Source organism: Pseudophryne corroboree, chromosome 2 (genome assembly GCF_028390025.1).
Source record: "Pseudophryne corroboree isolate aPseCor3 chromosome 2, aPseCor3.hap2, whole genome shotgun sequence".
Taxonomy (NCBI): Eukaryota; Metazoa; Chordata; class Amphibia; order Anura; family Myobatrachidae; genus Pseudophryne; species Pseudophryne corroboree.
The window spans coordinates 728,214,051-728,232,914 of record NC_086445.1 but is presented as its reverse complement, the minus strand read 5'-3'; the positions used below and the strand labels follow the sequence as shown (position 1 = coordinate 728,232,914).

The 18,864-nt window shown below is 45.3% G+C and overlaps 1 protein-coding gene across 4 annotated transcripts in view; it reads left to right on the top strand.

Annotated features, from left to right (window-relative positions):
• The window catches only part of ST7L (suppression of tumorigenicity 7 like), a 271,485-nt gene that overhangs the window by 229,870 nt on the left and 22,751 nt on the right, over positions 1-18,864 (top strand). For all 4 annotated transcript variants that reach the window (XM_063955386.1, XM_063955385.1, XM_063955384.1 and 1 more), the window contains one exon: positions 16,659-16,809. In XM_063955386.1, the coding sequence (XP_063811456.1) occupies positions 16,659-16,809 (151 nt within the window). The remainder of the gene's footprint in view (positions 1-16,658; positions 16,810-18,864) is intronic.

Sequence of the window (18,864 nt, the reverse complement as noted above, 5' to 3'; positions counted from 1 at the left end):
TGTCCGTAACAGCCAGAACCACAATAGGTTGGTTGATGTGAAACGCGGACACCACCTTAGGAAGGAATTGCTGACGAGTTCTGAGTTCAACTCTATCCTCATGGAAAATTAAGTAGGGGCTCTTGTGAGACAACGCCCCTAGCTCCGATACACGTCTCGCTGCAGCCAAGACCAACAGTGTGACTATCTGTCACGTAAGGTATTTAATATCTACCTCCTGTAATGGTTCAAACCATGAGACTTATTTCTTTCAAATACGGTGGTAATGTTTAGACGTTACACCTTTCCTGGCTTGGATCATAGTCGGGATGACTGTGTCAGAGATGCCTCTCCTGGCAAGAATCAGCCGTTCAACTTCCATGCCGTCAAATGTAGCCGTGGTAAGTCTTAGACGAACGGGCCCTGTTGCAGAAGATCCTCGCGAAGAGATAAAGGCTATGGATTTTAGAGGAGCATCTCCAGGAGATCCGCGTACCAGGCCCTTCTTGGTCAGTCCAGAGCAATGAGAATTGCTTGAACCTTTTCCCTTTTTATTCTTTTCAGAATTCTTGGGATCAGAGGTAGTGGAGGAAACATGTACACCATCTGATATACCCATGGAGTCGTCAGAGCGTCCACTGCCACTGCCTGTGGGTCTCTCGACCTGGAACAATACCACTTGAGCTTCTTGTTGAGGTGAGAGGCCATCATGTCGATCTGTGGACATGCCCATCGACTTGTCAAGCACCTGAACATTTCCGGGTGAAGGACCCACTCCCCCCAGGTGCATGTCGTGTCTGCTGAGGAAGTCTGCTTCCCAGTTGTCTACTCCCGGAATGAAGGCCGCCGACAACGCCGCAGCGTGTTTTTCTGCCCAGAGGAGAATTCTTGACTCCTCTGACATGGTTGCCCTGCTTTTCGTTCCGCCCTGTCGGTTTATGTACGTCACTGCCGTCACATTGTCCGACTGGACCTGAATGGCCCGCTCTTGAAGAAGATATGAGGCCTGCAGAAGGGCGTTGTATGTAGCCCCGAGTTTCAGAATGTTGATTGGAAAGACTACTTCCTGACTTGACCAACTTCCTTGAAACTACACCCCCTGGGTGACTGCTCCTCAACCTCTGAGGCTTGCGTCCGTGGTTAGCAGAATCCAATTTTGAATCAAGAAACGTCGGCCCTCGATCAGGTGAGAAGTCTGTAGCCACCACAGGAGGGAGATCCTGGCCTTTGGCAACAGACGGATCCTCTGGTGCATGTGAAGATGTGATCCGGACCATTTGTCCAACAGATGGAGCTGGAAGGGTCGTGCATGAAACCTTCCGTACTGAAGAGCTTCATAAGAGGCCACCATTTTCCCCAGAAGGCGAATGCATAGATGCACCGATACCCGGGTTGGCTTCAGGACTAGTGATGTGCACCGGACATTTTTTGGGTTTTGGTTTTGGATTCGGTTCCGCGGCCGTGTTTTGGATTCGGACGCGTTTTGGCAAAACCTCTCTGAAATTTTTTTGTCGGATTCGGGTGTGTTTTGGATTCGGGTGTTTTTTGTTATTTTTTAAACCCTCAAAAACATCTTAAATCATAGAATGTGGGGGTAATTTTGATCCCATAGTATTATTAACCTCAATAACCATAATTTCCACTCATTTCCAGTATATTCTGAACACCTCACAATATTATTTTTAGTCATAAAATTTGTACTGAGGTCGCTGGATGATTAAGCTAAGCGACCCAAGTGGCCGGCACAAACACCTGGCCCATCTAGGAATGGCACTGCAGTGTCAGACAGGATTGCACTTAAAAAAATAGTCCCCAAACAGCACATTATGCAAAGAAAAAAAGAGGTGCACCAAGGTCGCTGGATGGCTAAGCTAAGCGACCCAAGTGGCCGACACAAACACCTGGCCCATCTAGGAGTGGCACTGCAGTGTCAGACAGGATGGCACTTCAAAAAATAGTCCCCAAACAGCACACGATGCAGAGATAAATATCTATATATATATATATATATATATATATATATGTTACTGGTGGTCAGCAAAATTCTGCACTGTCCTACTATATACTGCGCACAACTACAATGCAGCACAGATATAGATGGATAGTATACTTGACACAGAGGTAGAGCAATGGACTACTGTATCGTACTGCTATATATATATATATATATATACTGGTGGTCAGCAAAATTCTGCACTGTCCTCCTACTATATACTGCGCACAACTACAATGCAGCACAGATATGGATGGATAGCATACTTGACGACACAGAGGTAGAGCAATGGACTACTGTATTGTACTGCTATATATATATATATATACTGGTGGTCAGCAAAATTCTGCACTGTCCTCCTACTATATACTGCGCACAACTTCAATGCAGCACAGATATGGATGGAGAGCATACTTGACGACACAGAGGTACAGCAATGTACTACTGTACCGTACTGCTATATATATATATGTATACTGGTGGTCAGCAAAATTCTGCACTGTCCTCCTACTATATACTGCGCACAACTACAATGCAGCACAGATATGAATTGATAGTATACTTGACGACATAGAGGTAGAGCAATGGACTACTGTACCGTACTTCTATATATATATAAATATATATATATACTGGTGGTCAGCAAAATTCTGCACTGTCCTCCTACTATATACTGCGCACAACTACAATGCAGCACAGATATGGATGGATAGTATAGCTGACGACACAGAGGTAGAGCAATGGACTACTGTACCATACTGCTATATTTCTCTTACGTCCTAGAGGATGCTGGGGACTCCGTAAGGACCATGGGGTATAGACGGGCTTCGCAGGAGACATGGGCACTATAAAGAACTTTAGATGGGTGTGCACTGGCTCCTCCCTCTATGCCCCTCCTCCAGACCTCAGTTAGAGATCCTGTGCCCAGAGGAGACTGGGTGCATTACAGGGGAGCTCTCCTGAGTTTCTCTGAAAAAATAATTTTGTTAGGTTTTTTATTTTCAGGGAGCACTGCTGGCAACAGGCTCCCTGCATCATGGGACTGAGGAGAGAGAAGCAGACCTACTTAACTGATAGGCTCTGCTTCTTAGGCTACTGGACACCATTAGCTCCAGAGGGTCGGAACGCAGGTCTCACCCTCGCCGTTCGTCCCGGAGCCGCGCCGCCGTCCTCCTCACAGAGCCGGAAGATAGAAGCCAGGTGAGTATAAGAAGAAAGAAGACTTCAAAGGCGGCAGAAGACTTCAGATCATCTCTGAGGTAACGCTGCGCGCCATTGCTCCCACACACAACATACACTGCAGGCAATGATGGGTGCAGGGCGCAGGGGGGGTGCCCTGGGCAGCAATAATAAACCTCTAGGACTGGATAACAGGCATATATAGGTTGCGGAGGCAGTATATATTATAATCCCCCGCCAGTATTGAAAAATTGAGCGGGACCGAAGCCCGCCGCTGAGGGGGCGGAGCTTGGTCCCACAGCACTAACCAGCACCATTTTCTCCACAGCACACTGCAGAGAAGCTGGCTCCCCGGACTCTCCCCTGCTGAACACGGTGACACAGGGCAAAAAAGAGGAGGGGAGGGGGCACTTGTAAGGCGCAGTGAGTGTATATATACATATAATTATATAAAAATGCTGTTTATCTGGGAATTTTGTTTCCAGTGTCAGTTGGCGCTGGGTGTGTGCTGGCATACTCTCTCTCTCTCTGTCTCTCCAAAGGGCCTTATTGGGGAACTGTCTCCATATAAATATATCCCTGTGTGTGGGGGGGTGTCGGTACGCGTGTGTCGGCATGTCTGAAGCGGGAGGCTTATCTAAGGAGGAGGTGGAGCAGATGATTGTGGTGTCTCCGTCGGCAACGCCGGCACCTGATTGGTTGGACATGTGGAATGTTTTAAATGCAAATGTGACTTTATTACATAAGAGATTAGACAAAGTAGAGTCCAGGGATAATACGGGGAGTCAATCAATGGCTTTGACGGTGACACAGGGCCCTTCAGGGTCTCAAAAACGTCCCCTATCCCAAATAGCAGACACTGATACCGACACGGATTCTGACTCCAGTGTCGACTATGATGATGCAAGGTTACACCCAAGGGTGGCCAAAAGTATTCATTAAATGATTATTGCAATAAAAGATGTTTTGCATATCACAGATGACCCCTCTGTCCCTGACACGAGGGTACACATGTTTAAGGAAAAGAAACCTGAGGTAACCTTTCCCCATCTCATGAGCTGAATGCGTTATTTGAAAAAGCTTGGGAAACTCCAGACAAGATACTGCAGATTCCCAAAAGAATTCTTATGGCGTATACTTTCCCTGCTCAGGACAGGGTACGGTGGGAACCTCGGCCAGGGTGAACAAGGCTTTAACGCGCTTATCCAAGAAGGTGGCGCTACCATCTCCAGACACGGCAGCCCTCAAGGATCCTGCTGATCGCAGACAGGAAACGACTTTAAAATCAATATGTACACATACGGGTGCTTTACTCCGACCGGCAATAGCATCGGCTTGGGTTTGTAGCGCGGTAGCAGCTTGGACAGATACCTTGTCAGCTGATATTGATACCCTAGATAGGGATACCATTTTATTGACCTTAGGTCACATCAAAGACGCAGTCTTATGTATGAGAGACGCTCAGAGAGACTTTTGGGCTGCTAGGGTCGAGAGCCAACGCCATGGCGATTTCGGCTAGGCGAACATTGTGGGCCTGCCAATGGACGGGTGATGCCGACTCAAATAGGCATATGTAAGTTTTGCCTTACAAGGGTGAGGTTTTATTTGGGGAAGGTCTCACGGACCTGGTTTCCACAGCTACCGCAGGTAAATCTACTTTTTTGCCTTATGTTCCCCCACTGCAAAAGAAAACACCACAGTATCAGATGCAGTCCTTTTGGTCGCATGAGTCCAGAAGAGGTCGGGGCTCTTCCTTCCTCGCCAGAGGTAAGGGTAGAGGTAAAAGAATGCCGGCTACGGCTAGTTCCCAGGAGCAGAAGTCCTCCCCGGCTTCTACTAAATCCACCGCATGACGCTGGGGCTCCACTGAGGGAGTCCGCGCCAGTGGGGGCACGTCTTCGACTCTTCAGCCACGTCTGGGTTCAGTCGGATGTGAATCCTTGGGCGATGGAAATTGTATCCCAAGGCTACAAGCTGGAATTCGAAGACGTGCCTCCTCGCAGATTCTTCAAATCGGCTTTACCAGCTTCTCCCCCAGAGAGGGAGATAGTTTTAGCTGCAATTCAAAAGCTGTGTCAACAGCAAGTGATTATCAAGGTTCCCCTAATACAACAGAGAAAAGGGTACTATTCAACCCTATTTGTGGTCCCGAAACCGAATGGCTTGGTCAGACCCATTCTAAATTTAAAATCCCTAAACCTGTACTTGAAAAAGTTCAAGTTCAAGATGGAATCACTCAGGGCAGTTATCTCCAGCCTGGAAGGGGGGGATTTTATGGTGTCACTGGACATGAAGGATGCGTACCTTCACGTCCCCAAATATCCTCCTCATCAGGCATACCTGAGATTCGCTGTACAGGACTGTCATTACCAGTTTCAGACGTTGCCGTTTGGGCTTCCCACGGCCCCGAGAGTTTTCACCAAGGTAATGGCGGAAATGATGGTGCTCCTGCGCATACAAGGAGTCACAATTATCCCGTACTTTGACAATCTCCTGATAAAAGCGAGATCAAAGGAACAGTTGCAGAAAAGCGTGTCGCTCTCCATGAGAGTGCTGCAGCAGCATGGCTGGATTCTAAATCTACCAAAGTCACAGTTGGTTCCAACGACTCGACTGTCTTTCTTAGGCATGATTCTGGACACGGAACAAAAGAGGGTTTTTCTCCAGATGGAAAAAGCCCAAGAACTCCAGAACATGGTCAGAGACCTGTTAAAACCGAAAAGAGTGTCAGTCCAGCTGCGAAATGCTCTAAGGGGAACAAGTTAAGTGATAACTGTGTGTTTATTACACAATATAATACACATGCTACACAAATAAGAAAAATCATTTCTAAAAATACCCAACTATTGAAAATCGATCCTCTACTGGAATCAGAAATAGGGAATCGGATTAAGGTAGTATATAAAAGATCAGATACACTCCAATCCAAACTAGCACCCAGTATGTTTAGGACTAATAAGAATTTAAACAGGGGAGAAAAGATCGGTAAGAATAATAATAAAAATACATCCACCAAGGAGTCGAGTGTAAATATTAATTTAACAAAAGCTCCCCCCTCCAAATGGTTAGGGAACGAACCTAATGGATTCTTTAAATGTGCCGCTTCCAGGTGTCTAACTTGTAAAAATATAGACCATAGAAAAAAGTCCTATAGGTCCAGAACCACAGGTGAAGAATTCACCATAACACAATTTTTGAATTGCAATTCCACATATGTAGTTTATTTGGTTGAATGTGGTTGTGGCATCCAGTATATTGGACGCACTATAAGGAAGCTTAAAGTGCGGTTCCTGGAACACAGAAGAAACATAATTAAAAAATGTCCTCTTCATAGTCTCTCCAGACACACAAGAATGTGTGAACATGGAGACATAGCCAACATTCGTATTACGGCTTTAGAACAAGTTAGAATTACCGACAGAGGCGGAGATCGCTTCACACGGTTAAGTCGGAGAGAAGCCTTCTGGATCTTCCGTCTAAGGACGTTGGAACCATTAGGCCTCAACGAAAACATCGAGTTGAATAACATCTAGCATATCATCCATATGAAAGCATCCCTTTTTCTAAACAGGTCCATCTAATCTCCTTGGGTAGTTTCTTTATGTGCTCGTTTCCTACATACCTCCTCTCCTTGCTCATTCGAACATAAATAACATATTGCCCCCTCCCCCCTTCCATTAATCTGGTGGTTTTGGGTCAGGATAAGGGGTTGTCATAATTACTACATTTTTAAGACGAATTTTCAACCTCATCATAAATATCACAGAGCCTGTGGTACTGTCCATGTTTGGTTCGTTACCAATATTGAAATGGTTAACGGTCAGAATTACCTAACTAGGTTGAGATATACAGTCAATATTTATGATGCATATAATATAAGGACAGAGCCACCAGGTGTGGTTCCCTCCTTTTCCCCTCATTGCGCTCCACTCCTCTCTCTTCTTTTCATGTCTAAGAAATTTATTGTTTGAATTATTGGTTCATGATTTAATAATTTTTCATAATTTATTAATTTTATAATATACTTGATTTTGAATTATAATTTTAATTCTATTCTTCATTTATATTTTCATTATTATTTAGTATGACTCATCATTATTATTAGTTTTCATATTTTTTTCTATATTTTTATTTAATTATAAATCAAATGGTGATCTTGTATAAATTCAAAAAAACCTAATTATAGAAATCTAGATCTTTGTACCCAATAAGGATTATTGTCTCTGTTCTCATTCTTTAATTATACTTTTTGTATGAATTTGTGTGTATATATATTCCACTAGCATCTCAGTGTGGTCTAATAAGTATTTATTGAATATGTTCACATAATGTTTTGTCCTAAAACGTCTTTTATTGTTTATTTAAATGTAATAGTTAATACAAATAAGGTCCAGCTTTCGCTGACATACTGCTGGTTTCTGTTTATAAAATTTTTTTTTTAACCACATAGAAAGGGTTAAAAATAATCCTCCTGTTCTGGTAACCAATAAGAACGGATAAGTGGGTATAAAAAGAGATCGTAATCACCTCCAAGCTATACCTCTGAAGAAACCGCCCATTGTGGAGGCGGAGAAACGCGTCAGGTGACTTGCACAACTGTGGAACGCAGGTGGACCGCAAACCGGAAGCCGGAAGCACCGTAACCGGAAGTCGCGAACCGCGGCATCGTAGCGTCCCCTGCTACCCAGGATCTCCACACACGGCTCTCTGTCTCCGCTCCTGACGTAGCCGAACACAAGCCTGCAGGACACTGTGCCATATACATCAGGCACGGCCCCAAGAGAAACCGCCGCAGTGCGGCCAGTCGCACGGAGGGAGACAGCTGCGGGACTGGCATACCACCAATCCAGCCACACCAATTGGTGAAGTATAAACAGGCATTGTTCATCCTTAGCCTTTTTCTTCTTTTATCCCGCAAAGTGCATTTGAGCCAGTAACAGCACTCAATTCCTACTAATTATTAACAGCTACATGCATGCATGCAAGAGAACTAACAACATAAATCTGGGATAGTGCACTAACATTACTTAAAGTCCCGGGACCCAGGACACAGTGATCACTAATATTTTTTAAACTACTTTAATATTATTGTAACTTGTTTTTTTAATTTGTCATCAGTTGCCGTTTATGGCAACCAAATAATACATGTTGATTTGCTCTTTTTAAATAATTTTTATTTCTACCAATAAATGCTATTGATTTTTTACAAAACCAGCAGCTGTTGTATTTAAAATTCCCTTGAGCGCCCACATTATCATCATTTTTTCTCTTCGCTTAGTTAGGTGGATACCCAGGTCCACCATTGTGGGCAGCTAATAGGGTGATTCTCATACCATAGGTATAACACCTATTTAATTAATTAATTATATTCCTTATAATCAAATCAGTTCTAGTAATCAGCGCCCACTTTTTGTCTGTGGGATCACACCCACTGACGCTCTTTTACTTTGACAATCTCCTGATAAAAGCGAGATCAAAGGAACAGTTGCAGAAAAGCGTGTCGCTCTCCATGAGAGTGCTGCAGCAGCATGGCTGGATTCTAAATCTACCAAAGTCACAGTTGGTTCCAACGACTCGACTGTCTTTCTTAGGCATGATTCTGGACACAGAACAAAAGAGGGTTTTTCTCCAGATGGAAAAAGCCCAAGAACTCCAGAACATGGTCAGAGACCTGTTAAAACCGAAAAGAGTGTCAGTCCATCAATGCACTCGAGTACTGGGGAAAACGGTGGCGACCTACGAAGCCATCGCCTTCGGCAGGTTTCATGCGAGGACGTTTCAGTGGGACCTTCTGGACAAGTGGTCCGGGTCCCATCTTCAAATACATCAGAAAATAACCCTGTCCCCCAGGGCCGGGGTGCCTCTCCTATGGTGGCTGCAGAGTGCTCACCTTCTAGAGGGTCGCAGGTTCGGCATTCAAGACTGGGTTCTGATGACCACGGACGCGAGCCTCCGAGGATGGGGAGCAGTCACACAAGGAAGAAATTTTCAAGGACTATGGTCAAGCCTGGAGGCTTGTCTACACATCAACATACTGGAATAAAGGAAGTTTTTGCAGAGATAACAAGTCTTTGGGGACTTCCTCAAATAGACATGATGGCGTCACGCCTCAACAAGAAGCTTCGGCGGTATTGTGCCAGGTCAAGGGACCCTCAGGCAGTAGCGGTGGACGCCCTCTCATCTCAAAAATATTGGGAATCATAAGACGAAAAAGAGTACAGACAATACTCATTGTTCCAGATTGGCATCGAAGGGCCTGATATTCAGATCTTCAGGAGATGCTCACAGAAGATACATGGCCTCTTCCTCTCAGGGAGGACCTGTTGCAGCAGGGGCCCTGCTTGTTCCAAGACTTACCGCGGTTACGTTTGACGGCATGGCGGTTGAACACCGAATCCTAGCTGGGAAAGGTATTCCAGAGGAAGTCACCCCTACTCTGATTAAGGCTAGGAAGGAGGTGACGGCGAAACATTATCACCGTATCTGGCTGAAATATGTATCTTGAGTGAAGTCAAGAATGCTCCTACGGAAGATTTCCACCTGGGCCGTTTTCTCCACTCTCTACAGACAGGAGTGGATATGGGCCTAAAGTTAGGCTCCATTAAGGTAAAGATTTCGGCCCTATCTATATTCTTCCAGAAGGAATTGGCTTCTTTCCCAGAAGTCCAGACTTTTATAAAGGGAGTGCTGCACATCCAGCCTCCTTTTGTGCCCCCAGTGGCACCATGGGACCTTAACGTGGTGTTACAGTTCTAAAATCTCACTGGTTTGAACCTCTTCAAACAGTTGAATTAAAATATCTCACTTGGAAGGTGGTCATGTTGTTGGCCTTGGCATCTGCAAGGTGGGTGTCCGAATTGGCGGCTCTGTCTCATAAGAGCCCCTATCTCATTTTCCATGTGGATAGAGCAGAGTTGAGGACTCGTCCTCAATTTTTGCCTAAGGTGGTGTCATCGTTTCGTATGAACCAACCTATTGTGGTGCCTGTGGCTACGGGAGACTTGGAGGATTCCAAATCCCTTGATGTAGTCAGGGCCTTAAAAATTTACGTAGCCAGGACGGCTCGGATTAGGAAAACAGAGGCACTGTTTGTCCTGTATGCAGCCAACAAAGTTGGCGCCCCTGCTTCTAAGCAGACTATTGCTCGCTAGATCTGTAACATGATTCAGCAGGCTCATTCTACGGCTGGATTGCCGTTACCAAATTCGGTAAAGGCCCATTCCACTAGGAAGGTGGGCTCTTCTTGGGCGGCTGCCCGAGGCGTCTCGGCTTTACAGCTTTGCCGTGCGGCGACTTGGTCGGGGTCAAACACTTTTGCTAAATTCTACAAGTTTGATACCTTGGCTGAGGAGGACCTCCTGTTTTGCTCAATCAGTGCTGCAGAGTCATCCGCACTCTCCCGCCCGGTCTGGAGCTTTGGTATAATCCCCATGGACCTTACGGAGTCCCCAGCATCCTCTAGGACGTAAGAGAAAATAAGATTTTAAACCTACCGGTAAATCTTTTTCTCCTAGTCCGTAGAGGATGCTGGGCGCCCGTCCCAGTGCGGACATATTTCTGCATGACTTGTATATAGTTGTTGCTTACATAAGGGTTATGTTACAGTTGGGATCAGTCGTTAGCTGATACTGTTTTGTTCATACTGTTAACTGGTTGCGTATATTCCAGGTTATACGGTGTGGATGGTGTGGGCTGGTATGAATCTTGCCCTTAGATTAACAAAAATCCATTCCTCGTACTGTCCGTCTCCTCTGGGCACAGTTTCTCTAACTGAGGTCTGGAGGAGGGGCATAGAGGGAGGAGCCAGTGCACACCCATCTAAAGTTCTTTATAGTGCCCATGTCTCCTGCGGAGCCCGTCTATACCCCATGTCCTTACGGAGTCCCCAGCATCCTCTACGGACTAGGAGAAAAAGATTTACTGGTAGGTTTAAAATCCTATTATATATACTGGTGGTCAGCAAAATTCTGCACTGTCCTCCTACTATATACTGCGCACAACTACAATGCAGCACAGATATGGATGGATAGTATACTTGACGACACAGAGGTAGAGCAATGGACTACTGTACCGTACTGCTATATATATATACTGGTGGTAAGCAAAATTCTGCACTGTCCTACTATATACTGCGCACAACTTCAATGCAGCACAGATATGGATGGATAGTATACTTGATGACACAGAGGTAGAGCAATGGGCTACTGTACCATACTGCTCTATATATATATATATATATATATACTGGTGGTCAGCAAAATTCTGCACTGTCCTACTATATACTGCGCACAACTACAATGCAGCACAGATATGGATGGATAGTATACTTGACGACACAGAGGTAGAGCAATGGACTACTGTACCGTACTGCTATATATATATACTGGTGGTCAGCAAAATTCTACACTGTCCTCCTACTATATACTGCGCACAACTACAATGCAGCACAGATATGGATGAATAGTGTACTTGACAACACAGAGGAAGAGCAATGGACTACTGTACTGTACTGCTATATATATACTGGTGGTCAGCAAAATTCTGCACTGTCCTCCTACTATATACTACAATGCAGCACAGATATGGAGCGTTTTCAGGCAGAGAACGTAGATATTTGCAGCTCACTAAGCACAGATATTTGCAGCACACTGAGCACAGATATTTGCAGCACACTGAACACAGAAACTGAGAGAACGCAGCCACATCCTCTCGCTATCATCTCCAATGCTCTTTATATGCAATACGAATCTCGCGAGAATACAACAGCGGGACGATGACGTTCGGGCGCTCTCGGGTTAACCGAGCAAGGCGGGAAGATCCGAGGCTGCCTCAGAACCGTGTAAAATAGGTGAAGTTCGGGGGGGTTCGGATCTCAACAAAACGAACCCGCTCATCTCTATTCAGGACATCCCGAAACATCGACTGGATTACCAATGCCTTTTCCAATGGAAGAAACACTTTCTGCGACTGTGTGTCCAGTATCATTCCCAGAAAAGGGAGCCCCCGAGTTGGCTCTAAGTGAGATTTCGGAAGATTCAGAATCAAGCCATGATCCAGGAGTAGTTGGGTTGTGAGGCCAATGCTGTTCAACAACCTCTCCCTTGACGGAGTCTTTATCAGAAGATCGTCCAGGTACGGAATTATGTTCACTCCCTGCGCAACATCATCTCTGCCATCACCTTGCTGAAAACCCTCGGTGCCGTGGAGAAACCAAAAGGTAGGGCCTGGAACTCGTAGTGACAGTCCTGTAGTGCAAACCGTAGATAAGCCTGGTGAGGCGGCCACATCGGAATGTGAAGGTATGCATCCTTGATATCCAGAGGCACTAGGAATTCCACCTCCTCCAGACCTGAGATCACTGCTCTCAGAGACTCCATCTTGAACACTTGTAAGTACGGGTTCAATGATTTTAGATTAAAAATTGGTCTTACCACAAACTAGTTGGAATAGTACCCCTTGTTGTGCAGAGGAGGTGGAATTGGAACAATGACCTGAGTCTGTACCAGTTTTTGAATGGCATCCTGTAAGGTTATACTTGCCTCTTGTGAAGCTGGTAAGCCTGATTTGAAGAATCTGTGAGGTGAGAGCTCCTGAAACTCCAGTCTGTATGTTTTTAGTCGGGCTCCCACCTGCCATTCTTCCAGGCCACGCGGTCCACCATCATGCAGACGGCTTTGAGGAAGCAGAACTGGAGCTCTGTTCCTGAGAACCGGCAGCTGCTGGTTTGCGTGGTTTACCTCTAGCGCCCCTGGTGGCAGTAGAAGATCCTCTGACTTTGCCCTTAAACTTGGCAGTCCGAAAAGGACTGTAGGGTAGGTCCTGAATAGGTCTTCCTGGTTGGGGTAGCTGCAGAAGGAAGATATGTGGACTTACCCACAGTAGCTTTGGAGATCCATTTGTCCAGTTCATCTCCAAATAAGGCCTCTCCTGTGAAAGGTAGGCCTTCCACGCCTTTCCTGGAGTCCGCGTCCACAGTCCACTGGTGTAACCACAAGCCCCTGTGTGTTGGCACTGCTATAGCAGTGGTGCGTGCATTAAGCAAACCTACTTCTTTTATGGCTTCCATCATAAAGTTTGCAGAGTCCGGTATATGTTGCAGGAGTAACACAATCTGCCCCCTAGATAAGGAAACCAACCCTTCAGTAAGGTTACCCGACCATTTAGCAATGGCTTTAGTAATCCATGCACATGCTATAGTTGGTCCCTGAGCTACCCCAGCAGCTTTGTACAAGGATTTGAGTGTAGTCTCAATCTTACGATCATCAGCATCTTTCAGGGAGGCTGCACCAGGGATGGGTAACACAATCTCCCGTGACAACATGGAAATAGATGCATCCACTATCGGTGGACTTTCCCATTTTTTCCTATCCTCAGGAGGAAAAGGAAATATGAGAGTAACCTTTTAGGGATTTTAAATTTCTTATCAGGATTTACCCACGGGTCTTCAAACAGGGTATTCAATTCCTTTGACACAGGAAAAGTGACCGAGGACTTCTTTTTTACATTAAAATAAGATTCCTCACACTCCTCTGTCACCTTATCGGGAATTTGTAGCACATCTCTGATAGCCACTATGAGAGCCTGTATTCCCTGTGACAGAGCAGCATGCCAGAGTTCATTTTTGTGGACAAATGGCAAGGGACTGAGACGCTTGTTTGGGGACTGATTCTCTGTTCATAATCTCATCCACAGACTGTCTTAAGTATTGCGTCTCTTTCTCATTGCGGGACAATTTATTAGAGATATTAGAAATCATTCCCGTGAGGGAATCCAGCCACACTGGTTCAGCCCCGCTAGCCTGAGAAGGTGCACTACACTGAGTTCATAGTAGTGAGCTCCTTGGGGAAGAGGAACACTCTGCTGTACATGAAACACACACCTTGCCTGACATATTGTAAATGTGACAGCGCACAGACACAGGAAAGGTTAAAAACACAATTAATCCACAAAGAGTCCTTCCAGGAAGACACAGAGGTATTTGGAGCCAGCACACCGAGCCCTTATCGCTAATGCCAAGCTTAGCCGGGTTGAATACTGAGTACCCAGATTGGGGACTCAGTACACTATAATCGCTCCCCCCCTGGTATGACTCCCTGGTACCGCTGAGGTAATCTGGAGTCACACTGGAGGAGCAGTGCGTCCCTGTCAGTCAGCATCTGTGTCCACTGCAGAGGGAGAATGGTGCTGGTGAGCTGCTGGATCCTCTCAGCGGCGCACGGTCTTTCCGCTTTTTTTTATACTGGCTGAGGTAAATTGTGCTTAAAATGGAGACAGAACCGTTTTAAGGCTTAGTTTGCCAGTGTGGTACTGTGTACAGTGTACTGAGACGCAGTAGTGTACTGAGTCTGGAGACGCAATCTGCCCTGGTTAGAAGCCGTGCATCTCCGTACCCTCATGCCACCATAATGGCCGGCGACCCGCTAACCGGGACGCCGGCTTAGTACTCACCACTCTTCTTTCTTCTGGCTCTTTTAGGGGTGTTGGCGTGCTGCGGGAATGTATGCTCGCCATGGTGGGGCTAGCGAATAGTTCCCTCAGGAGCTAGTGTCCCGTCAGCGGGGAACGGGACCATTAACCCTTCAAGAGGTTGAGCCGTTTCCCCCACCACCACTACCACCACCCTAAGTCCCACAAAGCAGGCAGGCTGGTGCCAACCAGTCCTGCCTGAAAATAACAAGCAGATAAAATAAATGCAGAAAACTCTTCAGGAGCTTCCATAAGCGTGACCGGCTCCTCCGGGCACATTTTCTAAACTGAGTCTGGTAGGAGGGGCATAGAGGGAGGATCCAGCCCACACTATCAAATTCTTAAAGTGCCCATGGCTCCTAGTGGACCCGTCTATACCCCATGGTACTAAATGGAACCCCAGTATCCTCTAGGACATAAGATAAAAAGGGTTGTCCTGCTTCAAAGTAGTCCATTGCTCGTTGGATTAGGCTTACTATTCAACAAGCCTATGTGTCGGCAGCTTTACCTGTTCCTAAGTCTCTGAAGGCCCACTCTACGAGATCAGTGGGTTCTTCCTGGGCGGCTGCCCGTTGAGTCTCAGCCTTACAACTTTGCCGAGCTGCTACCTAGTCGGGGAAGAACACTTTTGTGAAGTTCTACAAGTTTGATACCCTGGCCAAAGAGGATACCCAGTTTGGGCAGGCGGTGCTGCAGCAGTATCCGCATGTTCCCGCCCATTCTGTAAGCTTTGGGACGTCCCCATCGTACTAGATTCCCCAATGTCCCTTATGGATGCTAGAGAAAATAGGATTTTAATTACCTACCGGTAAATCCTTTTCTCGTAGTCCATAAGGGATATTGGGCCTCAGTGTGTTTACTTTTCTGCAGGTTCTTGTTATGTGGTTACTTGTTCAGCTGTTGCTGTTGTTGTTACCAGCCGTTGCTGGTTGTTATATGTTAGTGGTGTGCTGGTAAGTAAATCTCACCACTCTTTGTTATCATATTTCCTTCTCTCATATATGTCCTTTCTCCTTCTGGCACGTTTTTACCGATAACTGCCTGTGGGAGGGGGCATAGAGGGGAGGAGCCAGCACACCCAGTTGAAGAAATTTAAAGTGCACTGGCTCCTTTGGACCCCGTCTATACCCCATTGTACTAGATTCCCCAATATCCCTATGAGAAAAGGATTTACCGGTAGGTAATTAAAATCCTATTTTTTGCTACCACACCTCCGCAAAACTGTGTCGCCGCCCCCGTCTGTCAGTCAGGCAGAGGCGTTCACATCACTGCGATCGCATTGCCCCGCACGTGCAGAATGGGTCCCGCACACATGTACACTAGGCAGAAAATCTGCAAAATGCTCAATTAGGCCCTATAGCCATAACTAATATTTCTACATTGCATGTATTATACAGGTAGATAGAGTGTTTTTCGCTTTCCATTAAATAGAAGCTTTTTATTTATTTAAATTTTCTTTGATGTAACAAATTGATCTGTGTGAAACTGGATAGTATTCATTAGCACCCAAAATCCCAAAGTATCAGGTAAGATATTGGGGAAGTTTTCCAATGCACAAACCTCAGTTTATATCCATGTTTTTCTTAAACTATGTTAAAAAAAAAAAAAAAGTATAATGTTATCGTTACAAGCAGAAGTTTTTAAAATCAATAATCAGTGTATGGGGATGCAGTCAATATGCCGGCTGTTGGGATCCCAGCGTTCAGGAGAACGACGCCAGAATCCTGACAGCCGGTGAAATACCAACGCTTTGTATTCCCACTCAGTTGGTGGGTCCAGGCCACCAACCGATTGGGAAAAAAAACTGTGACGACCGCATCGAGCCCGTGAGGGGACTGTCTGCCAGGATTCCGGCAAACGGGATGCCGCTGTCGATATAGTGACAGACGGCATCCCATCTGCCGGCATATCATATGTATTCCAGTGTACATATTGCTTTTATCTGCATATAGGTGCAAACATTAAATAAAAATAAAATGGCTATTCAAAAAAAATATCTTAAAAAAATCATATTATTTGTACATTTCTGTTTTTATTCCAGTATTTGCTAGAAATGAAAAGCTTGATTATGCCACCAGAGCACATACTGAAGCGGGGAGACAGTGAAGCAGTGGCATATGCCTTTTTTCACCTTCAGCACTGGAAACGTGTGGAAGGAGCACTGAATTTACTGCACTGCACATGGGAGGGCAGTAAGTATGTCTTGTCACTGAACTGACCCATTTATTGCTTCACTGCACAGGTTCATAACCTGCACATCTTAATTGTCAGCACCAGTGGAAAGCTGCTGACTGTATTAAGTTGGCCATAGTGCAGCCAATATGCGTAACTTGCAGTGCAATGGGCCAATAATCAGAGAGCCTCCATGCACTGCAAGATGGATATAAAAGGGAAACAAACGTGAAGTCCTTACACTGCAAGATGGATATAACAGGGAAACAAAAGTGCAGTCCTTACACTGCAAGATGGGTATAAAAGGGAAACAAAAGTGAAGTCCTTACACTGCAAGATGGGTATAAAAGGGAAACAAAAGTGCAGTCCTTACACTGCAAGATGGATATAACAGGGAAACAAAAGTGCAGTCCTTACACTGCAAGATGGATATAACAGGGAAACAAAAGTACAGTCCTTACACTGCAAGATGGGTATGTGCATGGGTTTGGGGAGTGGTACCCCCCAGGTCTGGTGGGGCTGGGCCACCTTGGGGTAGCATGCCATATTATTTATTTAGCACTTATGTAACACTCCTATTTTTTCACTAACATTACTCTTTTGAGTATTTTATTAACACCCTTATTTTTGTAGCACTTTCTAACCCATAGCTTCTGCTTCTTTCTTAACACATATTAACACTTTAGTATTTCAATGGTGTGCTGCCCTGGGGTGGTCGGGCCTGAGCCGACTTTGTGGGGTCCAAGCCCTGGACCTATGCTTAGATAGGGACCTCCAGTAATAGAGCAGCCGTGAAGTGGCCTGGAGGCTTATCATATCTTTTGCAAAACATATGTAACGAAGAGCTCTAAATTTCCTATTATTACATAGTATATAGCTCTTCTTACTAACAGCCAGCAGAGTGCGTGGGAAAAATCCCTTTTGTATTTCTTGTCTAGAGTAACCCCCTCCCGCAGCACCTGGGGATTGTTACCAGCTTGATTAGAGCAGTTTTCCACTATTTATTGCAGTTCAGAGAGGCATAGATGGAGCCAGCATTAGGAGGGCATGCTGGGTCCTGTGGTGCCATTTGGAGGATACAGGGGTGCCTCCAGGTAAACTAGCTCTCAATCTGGATATGTTCTGTATGTGCCATTATCATGTGGCCATACATTAAGCAATTGTATGACCCATAGTGGATGTTATTATTATTATGCTGTGCATGGGTTTGGGGAGTGGTACCCCCCAGGTCTGGTGGGGCTGGGCCACCTTGGGGTAGCATGCCATATTATTTATTTAGCACTTATGTAACACTCCTATTTTTTCACTAACATTACTCTTTTGAGTATTTTATTAACACCCTTATTTTTGTAGCACTTTCTAACCCATAGCTTCTGCTTCTTTCTTAACACATATTAACACTTTAGTATTTCAATGGTGTGCTGCCCTGGGGTGGTCGGGCCTGAGCCGACTTTGTGGGGTCCAAGCCCTGGACCTATGCTTAGATAGGGACCTCCAGTAATAGAGCAGCCGTGAAGTGGCCTGGAGGCTTATCATATCTTTTGCAAAACATATGTAACGAAGAGCTCTAAATTTCCTATTATTACATAGTATATAGCTCTTCTTACTAACAGCCAGCAGAGTGCGTGGGAAAAATCCCTTTTGTATTTCTTGTCTAGGGAAACAAAAGTGCAGTCCTTACACTGCAAGATGGATATAACAGGGAAACAAAAGTACAGTCCTTACACTGCAAGATGGGTATAAAAGGGAAACAAAAGTGCAGTCCTTACACTGCAAGATGGATATAACAGGGAAACAAAAGTGCAGTCCTTACACTGCAAGATGGATATAACAGGGAAACAAAAGTGCAGTCCTTACACTGCAAGATGGATATAACAGGGAAACAAAAGTGCAGTCCTTACACTGCAAGATGGGTATAAAAGGGGAACAAAAGTACAGTCCTTACACTGCAAGATGGATATGAAAAACACACATTTTGGAAACGTGAAAATGTACAATTAAATCCAGCAAACAGGTAAATATAAATGAAAAAAAAAAAAAGTAAAAACACAGGTCATCATCACCAGTCCCATGTA